The sequence below is a fragment of the Paramormyrops kingsleyae genome, chromosome 23, assembly GCF_048594095.1.
Source record: "Paramormyrops kingsleyae isolate MSU_618 chromosome 23, PKINGS_0.4, whole genome shotgun sequence".
Classification (NCBI taxonomy): domain Eukaryota; kingdom Metazoa; phylum Chordata; class Actinopteri; order Osteoglossiformes; family Mormyridae; genus Paramormyrops; species Paramormyrops kingsleyae.
The window spans coordinates 12,457,588-12,469,204 of record NC_132819.1 but is presented as its reverse complement, the minus strand read 5'-3'; the positions used below and the strand labels follow the sequence as shown (position 1 = coordinate 12,469,204).

Genomic DNA, 11,617 nt, shown 5'->3' with positions numbered 1-11,617 from the left:
CAAAGGAGTTTTGTGTGTGAAAAGCAGGCGAGAGCTCTGAAGCTACCTGTTATAAGACAAGAGACCTTCACTCTTCATACATTTGCCACCGCTGCACCTGTAACAACGAAACGCAATACTGTAAAGGTAATTCTGGAGAACATTTGGGACAAGGGACAGAAAATAGAAATTGAAGCAATTGAAATACCACAAGTGTGCACTGCTGTGATGAAGGTTCCAGGAGACCGCATTCAGCATGAATTGAAAGGAAGAGGTCTACAGTTGGCCGATGTAACTGAAGATGGCGTTGCTGAGGTCGAACTGTCAGTGTTAATAGGGGCAGACTATTACTGGAGCACAGTGTCAGGCCGCGTAGAAAGACTTACTGGCTCGCTGGTCGCTCTTGAGAGTGTATTTGGATGGTGTGTGCAGGGACCAATGACAATGTCAAGCGTTAATGAAGCAGCATGTATGCATATTCATGTTGAAGAGGATAGACTGATCTCAAGCCAGCTGAAAGCCTTTTGGGAGATAGAATCTCTTGGCATCACAAGACTGGACCCTGGTGATCCAGAAGAGGAGAAGGCACTTCAGAGGTTTGAGAAAACAGCACAGTTTAAGAATGGGCGATATGAAGTGGAGTTGCCATGGCGGCATGAGAAACCAGAACTCCCTGACAACTACAGATTCGCAAGAAAAAGATTTGAAGGACTGAAACGGAGGTTGCGGTCAGATGCAGTCATCTTCCAGAGATACAGTGAAGTAATAGAGGATTATCTTCAACAGGGCATTGCTGAAGAAGTGAACCAGGGTGAGTGTTTAACATCACCTGTCGAATACTACTTACCTCACCATGCTGTGGTACGAGAGGATAAGATGACAACAAAGCTAAGAGTGGTGTTTGATGCCTCTTCGCATGAAGAAGGCTGTCCCTCACTAAATAACTGTCTGTCTACTGGTCCGAACCTGAATCCAGATCTGCTTGGCATATTGATCAGATTCCGACTGCATGAAATTGCATTTATGGCCGACATTAAGCAAGCCTTTTTGCAGATCTCTCTTGCAGAAAGGGACAGAGATGCGGTGAGGTTTTTGTGGTTCACTGCTACCCCGAAGGAAGATGTTGATGAGAAGCTGCGCGTGTTGAGGAATGTCCAGAGTGGTGTTTGGAGTGTCATCAAGTCTATTCTTGTTAGCAGCTACAGTGAGAAAGCATCTTCGGCAGTATGAAGAACAGCCTCATATTGCCCAGCTTATTAAAGAGTCATTATATGTTGATGATTTTATTGCCAGTGTTGGTGACGTCGAAGAGGCAGTCTCTGTGACAACCAGAGCAAAGGAAATCATGTCTGCTGCTGGCATGAACCTGTGTAAGTGGATGACTAACTCTACAGCACTGAAGGAAAGGTGGAAGCAGACACCTATTGGCCAAGCTGAAGAACCAGAGGCCCATGGAACAGTGCTCAAGGTACTTGGCTTAGTGTGGAGGACCCAAACTGACGACTTTGTGTTTGATCTAAGACCTCTGTTGAAAAAACCAATGAGGAAGAGCACCAAAAGGAGTGTTCTTCAGCACTCAGCCAGCATCTTTGATCCCATAGGGTTTTTAACCCCTTTCACCATAAGAGTTAAATGTCTGCTGCAAGAGATGTGGGAAAGAGGGCTTGACTGGGATGAAGAACTTCCACCTGATCTGAATCAACAATGGATTAGCTGGTGTTCTGAGCTCCCAGTGATTCACCAAATATCTATACCACGCTGGTATGGAGAAAGAGTGGAACAGAGTGGCAGTGCATCTAGACTCCATGTGTTCTGTGACGCCAGTGAAAAGGCGTACAGTGCTGTCGCCTACTTACAGTTGGAGCAGAAAGACAGAAAGCTGGCTGCTAGACTGGTTGCATCCAAATCCAGAGTTGCTCCTTTGAAGAAGCTGTCATTGCCGCGTTTGGAGCTAATGGGAGCACTGATAGGAGCCCGGCTGGGAAGAAACTTGATAAATCTGCTTAAAATGGAAACCTATCAACTTTACATGTGGACAGACTCAATGATTGTACTACACTGGATTCACAGCTCAGCACATAAGTGGAAACAGTTTGTTGCCAACCGAGTGACAGAAATTCAATCCCTGACGGACCCTGCATCATGGTCTCACTGTAAGGGTAAAGAGAACCCAGCTGATCTCCCCACCCGTGGCCAGACTGTGGTGAACCTGAGTCGGAGTCACCTGTGGTGGAGAGGGCCTGAGTTTCTGGTCTTATCTGAACCTGAGAAAGAGTCTGATGACTATTCAGTGGAAAATGACATGGTCAGAGAAGAGCTGGAAGTAAGTGAATATGTAACAGTACAGCTAAGCAGTGAAGAGCATGAAGCAACGAATCCAGTATTAGACCTACAAAAACACAGTAAGCTGGTGACAGTATTGCGAATAACAGCCTGGATAAGAAGATTTGCCGACAACACACGCTTGACCACAAAAAGGAAAGGAGAACTGACCGCAGAAGAATTGTTTGAGGCAGAAAAGTTCTGGATGAAGTTGACGCAACGACAAGGCTTTGCAAATGAAGTGTCACTTTTGGAAACTGGGACGGCTTTAAACAAAGATTCAAAGATTAGAGAGTTAAGGCCGTTCTTGGATGAGGATGGATTGTTGTGTGTTGGAGGCAGGTTGCAGCAATCCGACTTCAGCTTCAGGCAACAGCACCCATGGATCTTGCCTGCGAAAGGCAAATATTGTGAACTGTTAGTTCAGCACAACCATGAACACCTGATGCATGCAGGTGTGCGAGACACTCTGGTTCAATTAAGAGAAAGACACTGGATATTGCGAGGGAGACAGATGGTGAAAAGTGTTCTATCGCGGTGTAATGTCTGCAGAAGATTCAAGGCGAAGCCTGTACAACAGGTTACTGCTCCATTGCCTCGTGACAGAATTACAGAATCTCCTCCATTTGAAATCACTGGTTTGGATTTTGCTGGGCCACTGTTTGTCAAGAGCGGCAGCACCCTTGACAAGGCCTATGTTGCATTATTCACTTGTGCAGTGACCAGAGCAGTACATTTAGAGCTCGTCTCCAGTCAAACAACAGAACATTTCCTGTTAGCTCTGAAAAGATTTGTCGCTAGAAGGGGACTATGCAAGGTCATTTATTCAGATAATGCAAAAACCTTCAAACGAGCTGACAGAGATCTGAAAGAGCTATGGCAAGGAATTAAAGAGCAGCAACTTTTAGAACATTTCTCAAAAAGGGGTATACATTGGCGATTCATCGCTGAAAGAGCTGCCTGGTGGGGTGGTTTCTGGGAAAGGCTAGTTAGATCAGTGAAAAGCTGCCTGAGAAAGGTTCTAGGACGTGCTTCCCTGAACTTTGAAGAGCTTACCACCATTCTGACAGAGGTAGAAGCCATCCTAAACTCCAGACCACTTACATTTGTCAGCAATGACCTGGATGAACCACAGCCACTGACGCCAGCCCATTTTCTTGTGGGAAAAAGACTTACCTCTTTACCACCGAAGCAGTTTACGGCTGACTCTGAGAATGCCAATCTGAACAGAGAAAAGATTACAAAGAGATGGCGGTACCGGCAACGGCTCCTTACAATTTTCTGGAACAGCTGGCGAAAGGATTACCTGTTGAGCCTAAAGTCAGCCCATTGTTCCAACACATTGCAACCTACTTTGTTAAAGGTGGGAGATATTGTCCTCCTTGGGAATGACAACGTGCCAAGACAGACTTGGAAGCTAGGAAGAGTGGAGGACCTGTTTCCTGGTCGTGATGGGAAAGTTCGGTCCTGTGCAGTCCGCACATCGTCTGGAACCTTACTGAGAAGACCAGTTCAATTGTTATATAATTTGGAGATTTAAATGATGAACTAAGGGTTCATCGGGGGGGAGTCTGTTGCAACTATATATTTAAAGTTGTTTGTTCGTTTAATTATAATATATTATTTATGTTTGTTGATTTAATATGCATAATTATTTCGTTTCTGATTAGACTGAATTGTATTTGATGATAACATAATACAATATGGTTGAACATCATTACCCATGATACCATGCAAATACCAGCATGCAAGAGTTTTTTTTGAAGAATAATAAAGGAGAGACCTTTTGAGTTGTCCGTGGTTTTATGCTGGCTAACTTGAAAACGAAGAATACAATAGCCTCAGCGACCGCCGAAGCTGCATCCCGCTTGGCCTGCCGGTACCTGTCAGCTGCCTCTGGAGTCCCACAGGCTAAAAAGGCCCGATAGGACTCCTTCTTCAGCTTGACGGCATCTCTCACCACTGGTGTCCACCAGCGGATTCGCGGATTGCCGCACCACAGCTCCGGTCAGCCGCCTCCACAATGGAGGCGCGGAACATGGCCCATTCGGACTCAATGTCCCCCGCCTCCCCCGGGACATGGGAGCACATGACATTGCATAACATACACCTTATAAATGTCTGCAAACAACATCTCACGTAAACCATATAAACAACGGTACCCATTACAGAGAACAGTTGTATTAACAATTCTGCTGTTAATTCCTCAATTCGCTTTTACTGTTGAAGCATTCAAATTTTAGGCGCTACTCTGTTCAAGGTAGGATCATTAGAAATTACATCTAGCAACAGTGCATTCAATTGTGCTAAAATATGTGCTAAAATATGAACCCAGTTCAATAGGACCCCAGTTTCTCACACTTGTCATCAAATGCACATTAAGAGATGTTCATCTTACTGTACAACCTTTCAAACACCATAACAAATTTCTTCAGTACTTTCTCAGCAGTAATAATGTCAACCAGTTTAACCTTTTCCTGAAGCAGAGTATAAATTCCAAAAACAAGAAGGAAGAGGTGCTTCCAGTATTTTGTGGAAAGAACACCATACAACACTGGTAATGCATATAATAAGAGATCCCCAGTCAGATGCTTTCCAGTATTTCTGTTCTTTTACTGAACATGGGACTCCTGTTAATTCTACTGGAGATTGGACCATACATAGTTAGGTTATATACAGTACACATATGTAACTGAAGAATGAGTTACGACTGGCTTAATAAGTGATTTCATAAATCACGTTACTGTACACACACACACACACACACAAAACAGACAAACAATAATAAATAGACAAATATAAATATTAAAATCCCTCTGGGTTAAAAATAAAAAGCCAATAGACAATAACCACAGTAAAAAAAAATCACACTGATTTATTTGAGACACATATGGCAGGCAGGACAAATGAACATTTAAATTTGCTTGCCCAGCATAGACTCAAGAAGTGTCCATGTGAAAGATTTGCCCGGAAAGACATTCTTGACTTCTTTGCTTCTGATGCGATGCTCAGCTGCCTGTTTTCAACCTTGGCAACCACATGTGAGCTGGCATTTGGTTCCACAAGCTTCACCATAGACCAGGGGTGTCCAAACTACGGCCTGCGGGCCGACTGCGGCCCACTGTCCATTTCTAATTGGCCCACTTCAAATTGCAAAAGCATAATGGAATGTGGCCCACACATGAAAATTGACTGTTGTACTTCTAAGATTTTACACTAGATGGTGCTGTTTTTAACAAGATAGCTCCTACACCAGGGATCTCAAACTCCAGTCCTGGAGGGGGCATGGCACACGGGAGGAGCGGACGAGCAGGGTATGACGTAAACAAATTAAATTATTAAACATAATTACAATTTATTGACCAAATTTGCCGAATTTAAATTAAATACGCAAGAGATGGGCTGATATAGCTAACATCTAATATGTTGGCCCAACCCTCAGAATATTTTTCTTTATGTGGCCCTCACTAAAACAGGTTCGGACACCCCTGCTACAGACCAAAGGGCTGCTGTTCTCTCTGCTGATTTTCACTTTACATTGGCTGCCGGGCATATCTGCAAGAAAACATGGGAAAATCAGGTATCTGAGCCTGATGAACTGAGAGATACTGGACTAGCAAGGTCTGTGTTGAAGGAGCTTACCTTTGGGCCTCCTTTTTCCAAACATGCGCCAGAACAGCCTGACAAAGAACTTCTTCACACGTTTAGCTCCAAATCTTGGCACCCTGTGGTAGCTATTCGATGGAAGTTCCTCAGGAGTGAAGCCCTAGGGTTGTAGTTTATGATGTTTCGGTTGAGCAAACCAATTCCTCAGGACGCATGAATATTATTGAACTCAGCAGACCAGCAGTTTGCATGTGCACTAACCTTAGTGAAGAACTTGTGGCTCAGGATTTGGTCTAACGTGGGCCGATCCTGTGGATCCCTTTGAAGCATCCAAGAAATCAGTTTCCGGGCTGATGAGGAGAGGGTCTTGGGTAGAGTGTATTGTCCTTCTGTGACACGCTGCATGATTTCCATAGCTGTGCCATCAAAGGGGTATGCACCAACTAGCATTGTATACCTGTATTGAGAAAATGAGCAAAGGCATTTGAGTTTCAATTGCATATAACAACATTCTGCATAGGTGCATTTCAGATACCATGCATTCTTGACTCTGCATTCTGACTGTGAGGACGATTGAGAAGGTATACATACATGATACACCCCAGCGCCCAAACATCTGCCTCTGGCCCGTGTCCCTCCATCTTCCACACCTCAGGAGCCGCATACTCTCTAGTGCCACAAAAGCGTCTACAACACACACAAAATGAAAACAGTATACACGTCCTTTAGCCTGCTGCATGAGCAATTTGAAAGATTTGCTAGAGAATCTAAGAAAAACAACCCACTTCTGCCTCATTTTCAGTGGCTTCAGCTTCGTTGCCAGTCCAAAGTCGGCCAGTTTCAGTTGAAGGTTCTCCGTTAATAATAGGTTCTCTGAAAGACCAATGACTCAAATACTTCACCTAATAACACCAGGCATTAAACAATTGCAGAATACAACAGCAGGCAGCAATCATATAAACCACACAGGAAATGCCATGTAAAATACCAACACTAACGTGAAGAATAAAACAAATCACGTGTACACGCACACATACCTAATTTGAGGTCCCTGTGGAGAATGCCTTCACCATGCATGTATTTTAAAGCCTCGATGAGCTGCCTCAGGTAAAAGCGCACTTCAGGCTTGCTCAGAGTCTCTCTTTCCTGTAGGATGTCTAGCATCGACTGGAATGGGAAAAGAAAGGACGGCGTGAGTCGACATAGAGTCTTACCTAGAGATGGGCGATCCACGTTTTTTCAGTTCCGATCCGATTCCGATACACAACTGCCGATACCGATACAGATTCCGATACAAGAGCTCTTTTTACTTTGTTATACTTTACATATTATTTTTTTTAAGCTAGTAAATACAGATGGAAAAAATGTATGACAAAAAATATTTAATTAGGCTACTACAAACATACATAACGTACTGTTCCACCTCATTTGTTTTAAGCGTTTTTGAGGCATTTGCAGTTCAATATGAATATCTTCAAAGCAAATATACACAAGTGGCGAATGCTTAAAATTTTAACAGTTTTTCTCCCATTGGCATCAGCGCAGTTACACTTTTGTTGCGATGGCAGCCCCTCTTGTATCTCAAGCAACGAGTTCGCAAAACAGTCCAATTAAGTTAGCGACTCCCAAATCATCCATTGCTTTGTTTTGTCTCGCAGTTGCGTGCGCTTTGTTAAATGGGATTTTCCATTAAACGCTATTCCCACCTCAAAACCTTATTTTACATAGATTGCAAAACGCTGTGCTTCCGATTTCTGTTAAAAGCCTAAAATACTCCCAGATCGTCACGTCTTATCTTACGCTCCTCGTACTGCGAAGGGTATGCGCATGACCTCACAGCAGGCGGAAGTCACTGTACTCACACCCACTGAGTAGCAAAAAAGACTTAGGGGCAGTGATAGCGTTCGATTTGAATTCCGCAAAAACACACATGTAAAATGGGAAAGAGCTGTCGTGCGATTGATTGCCAAAAACTAAATAAGTAAGTATAGGACGTGGATCGGTCACGCATGGCCGATTCCCGATCCGTCAAATAGGTCTGGATCGGCGCCGATACCGATCCGAATATCGGTATCGGTGCATCTCTAGTCTTAACCTTAACAAACTGTCTGCAAAGGCCAGAAACAACTGGGCTCACCCCCCTACTGCACAGCTCCATGAAGATGTACATGAATTTCTCATCTTCAATATGATGGGAAAAATTCACGACTTGCTGGTGTTGCAGCCTCTTCATAATCTCCACTTCTCGGAGACTCTGAAATGTCAGACGCGTTACCACGATGAGCATAAGGGAAATGCAGTTTAACTGTGAAGGGGGCTGACTTCAAGCAGGATTCAGACCACATACCTCTTTTATTCCAGCAGAGTCCTTTATAGGAATTACCTTGACCGCAAAGATCTCTCCACTGAAAATGTCCATCATCTTATAGCATTTCGCAAAACCTCCCTAAAATCACAAGTGTATTAAGATTTTAAGAATTTCTGCCATATCTAATTGTGTGGCTGATTGTCCATTTTCCGGAATCTACTCTACAGTAAGACTAATAAATTGCAACTTAATTGTGTAAAATATCTTTATAGTTCATACTTCTCCCAACAGTTCCAGTTTGCGGTAAAACCGCTCATTTCTGGGATCAAAGACGATCTCAGGCACTTCATTTCTCCGCTGAGCTTCGAGCCATGCAGGACAAGCCATGTTGCAGTAAGACTGGAGAAAGAAAGAGACCGCAGAGGGAGCGTCTGTAGTAACTAGGCAACGGAACAAGGTACGTTCCATGACTACGCAACTGCATCGGAAATTCGAACGAAAACATGAACATGTTTTTTTTCAAAAAAATCACAGGTATTAAATACAACTTTTCTGCAAACACACCCATCGGCATTATATAGTTCGATCAAAAAAAAAAAAATCAATTTCCGTAACTCGATCACAATGTACACCCTAAGAGTTTGGCGTGCTCTAGTTTTCATGAAAATATTAAATCAACCATCTGACACGCTTTTTGTACCCTTTTCAGGTACCCAAACCCAAGGGAGGGAAACAAACACCACGGGCAGCGGCTGTAAATGGCGCGCGGAGCCCTGCCTCCGTACTGCTAATATACCGAGCGGAGAGGAAGCCGGCAATTAGCCAATGTAACTGTTGCCATGATATTATTTTATAAAGGGGAATTTAAGTTGCATTTAGTTAAGTATATTTATTATTTAATTTAGGAATCGCACTGTTATTGTGCTGGAGTAATATACTTAATATACGATTAATACCAAAAAAGGGGGAAAATAGAAAAAAAAAAAATATATATATATATATATATATATATATATATATATATATATATATATATACGATTCCTGTGATAAGCAAGCCGCAAGCACGGACATTGTTGAACTCTGGAAATGAAAGTTAATTAGTTACAATAACGTAGACCGACAATTTCCCTTTGTGGCATATGCAGCCAAGGATGTATTTAATGTTTCTTTGCAAGTTTTTTTTAGTAATTCTGCAGGCTGTGCATGCTATTAATTTGTTATATATTTTCCTCCTCACTTTTTTCAAGCTGGATTTGGAAAGGCGAAATTAACCAGTTCCACGAGGGAGCTACACCGAGGGAACATCGTTTTTTTGCTATAATATAGTAATATAATATACATATTTATACTTCATATAGGCCTATTATTGTTTGTTAAACTAGCAAATACAGATGGAAAATGTATGCCACAAAACCTTTAATTACTACTACTAGAAACTTTGTCTGTGCATCCAATTGTTTTATGCGTCAGTTTGAATATCTTGCAAGATGCCCAAGCTAGCGACTCCCAAATCACTCACTGTTTTTCTCATATTACGTACTCGCGTTGTCAGGCACAATTGTCTGCCCTTTGTTCAGTGGGATTTTCCACTAAACGCTACTTCTGCCTCTCAAAACTTTTTTTCTTCCTTTTACAGAGATTGCAAATTAGTGTCCTACTAGTTGAGAAAACCGTAAAATACTTCCAGCATAATCATCATCTTCTTATCTGATATTCTTACGCTCCTCATACTGCAAAGCTTATGCCCATAACGTCACAGCAGACGGAAGTCACTGCGCTCACACCCGCTGAGTGGCAGAGATACTGAGGGGCAACATTAGCGTTCGGCTTGAATGCTTGGAAAACACAAGATATTTATTTATATTGCTGGATGTACATGTGGTATCATATTTTCTAATGAATTGCTATGCATTGTTATGTATGTAGACTATATATGTAGACAATATTTTATCTCTGGTATTGTTCATTGTTATATAATATTTTCTGACGTTGTATGTAAATTATTCTGAATAAAATATATATATATAAAAAAACAAAAACACATGAGTTATAGGAAAGAGCTGACATACGAGTGATTGTATAAATCTATTTAATAAGAAATATAATAATAGACTGCTAAAAACTAAATGTACTTTATTGTGTAATTGTGTTTCTGTTAGCTTCTTTATGTTAGCCCTGAATGTATGAATATCTAGCTTTATTAGTGTTATATCTTATCACTATGTTGAAGGACAAATATATCATCAACCCTCTACTTAGACAATGTGCAACAGGCTGAAGCTGCCAAGTTTTGGTACGATAGGAAAATGTATAAAAATTGGTGTAAAACAGTATGGACACACTTGTAAGTGTCCGGCCTTGGTTGCAACCTCATTGTTGTAATAAAGACTGAACTTGGATCTACACGAGTGGCTTCTGACTTCTGATTTGGCGGGGAAGGAAAAACCACAACATTAAACAACAAGAAGTCTTCTGTACTCCTGTTGTTTGTGCTTGTCTGACATCATGAGCAGCGGGTTCCAGGGGCGCGCTAGGCAGTGAAACCACATGGGCCTCCAATGATTCTGGATGCACACATAGTCATACACAATGGGAAATTCAGAGACATTAATTAGCCTGACTGCATGTGTTAGCATGTAGGACACACATGGACACGGAGTGAAGGCAATAGTCCAGGAGGTGCGAGGCAACAGTGTTACCCACTAAGTGTTTACAATATGCCTCAATACTCAAAAACATACATGAATATATCACAGCATAAAAGTGTAATTTTTTTTTTTAAATATAGTGATTGTGTTCATTAAAACCACTGACCTATTCTATTTTGCATTACATAATGCTGACTTAGCATCTATCCGTTACATTGTGTCTGCCTTTTTTCCCTTAATTGATGAACATCTTTCTGGCTGCTGATGGCAGCACTAGTCGCTGGGCTGCTGGCAAGAGATCCAGCGCTGATGAAGATGGAGACAGAAGAGCCCAGAGACCCCCTCTATTCCACTGCTGAAAGAGAGAGTGCAGGGAGTCTGGTGGTGCACTGTGATGTGACATACGCTTGTCCAGACTGAACAGCATGCTGCAGGAGTAGAGTATGAAGGCAGCTATGCACCATCGCAAATAACCTGCTTTTACACACCTTTTATATGTACTGATAAATATATCACAACTAAGGCATGAAATGCAGCTGAAGTGTATGCTTTTTTACATAATAAAACAGCCACATCTCATTGCGGTGTGGCAATTAGCAATGAAAATGTCTCTCTGTGTTCTTCTTTTAAAATGTTGAAAAAAAGTGGCAAGGTCTGGCAAGCAAGGTTTGGTATTTCACAAAGGAGACAAACCAAGACTGCAATGGGTTATTCCCTGCCTTGCTACCACAGGTTTTTGCATGAGACCTGGA

General features: G+C 42.2%; 1 protein-coding gene across 2 annotated transcripts; it reads right to left on the bottom strand.

Moving 5' to 3' along the window:
- Positions 1–5,151: 5,151 nt before the first annotated feature.
- LOC140581991 (serine/threonine-protein kinase PLK3-like) lies at positions 5,152–9,568 on the bottom strand. Of its 2 annotated transcripts, XM_072706022.1 has the most exons (10): positions 9,455–9,568; positions 8,495–8,614; positions 8,255–8,353; positions 8,045–8,161; positions 6,945–7,074; positions 6,693–6,780; positions 6,499–6,594; positions 6,169–6,364; positions 5,944–6,067; positions 5,152–5,856 (listed from the first exon to the last, which is right to left on the bottom strand). In XM_072706022.1, exons 2-10 carry the CDS (start codon positions 8,600–8,602, stop codon positions 5,720–5,722), a joined length of 1,095 nt encoding a protein of 364 aa, XP_072562123.1. In that variant the 5' UTR covers positions 8,603–8,614; positions 9,455–9,568; the 3' UTR covers positions 5,152–5,719. The 2 variants fall into 2 exon arrangements, with proteins under 2 accessions (XP_072562123.1, XP_072562122.1); XM_072706021.1 differs by lacking the exon at positions 9,455–9,568 and having other exon boundaries at positions 8,495–8,625.
- Between the last annotated feature and the right edge of the window lie 2,049 nt (positions 9,569–11,617).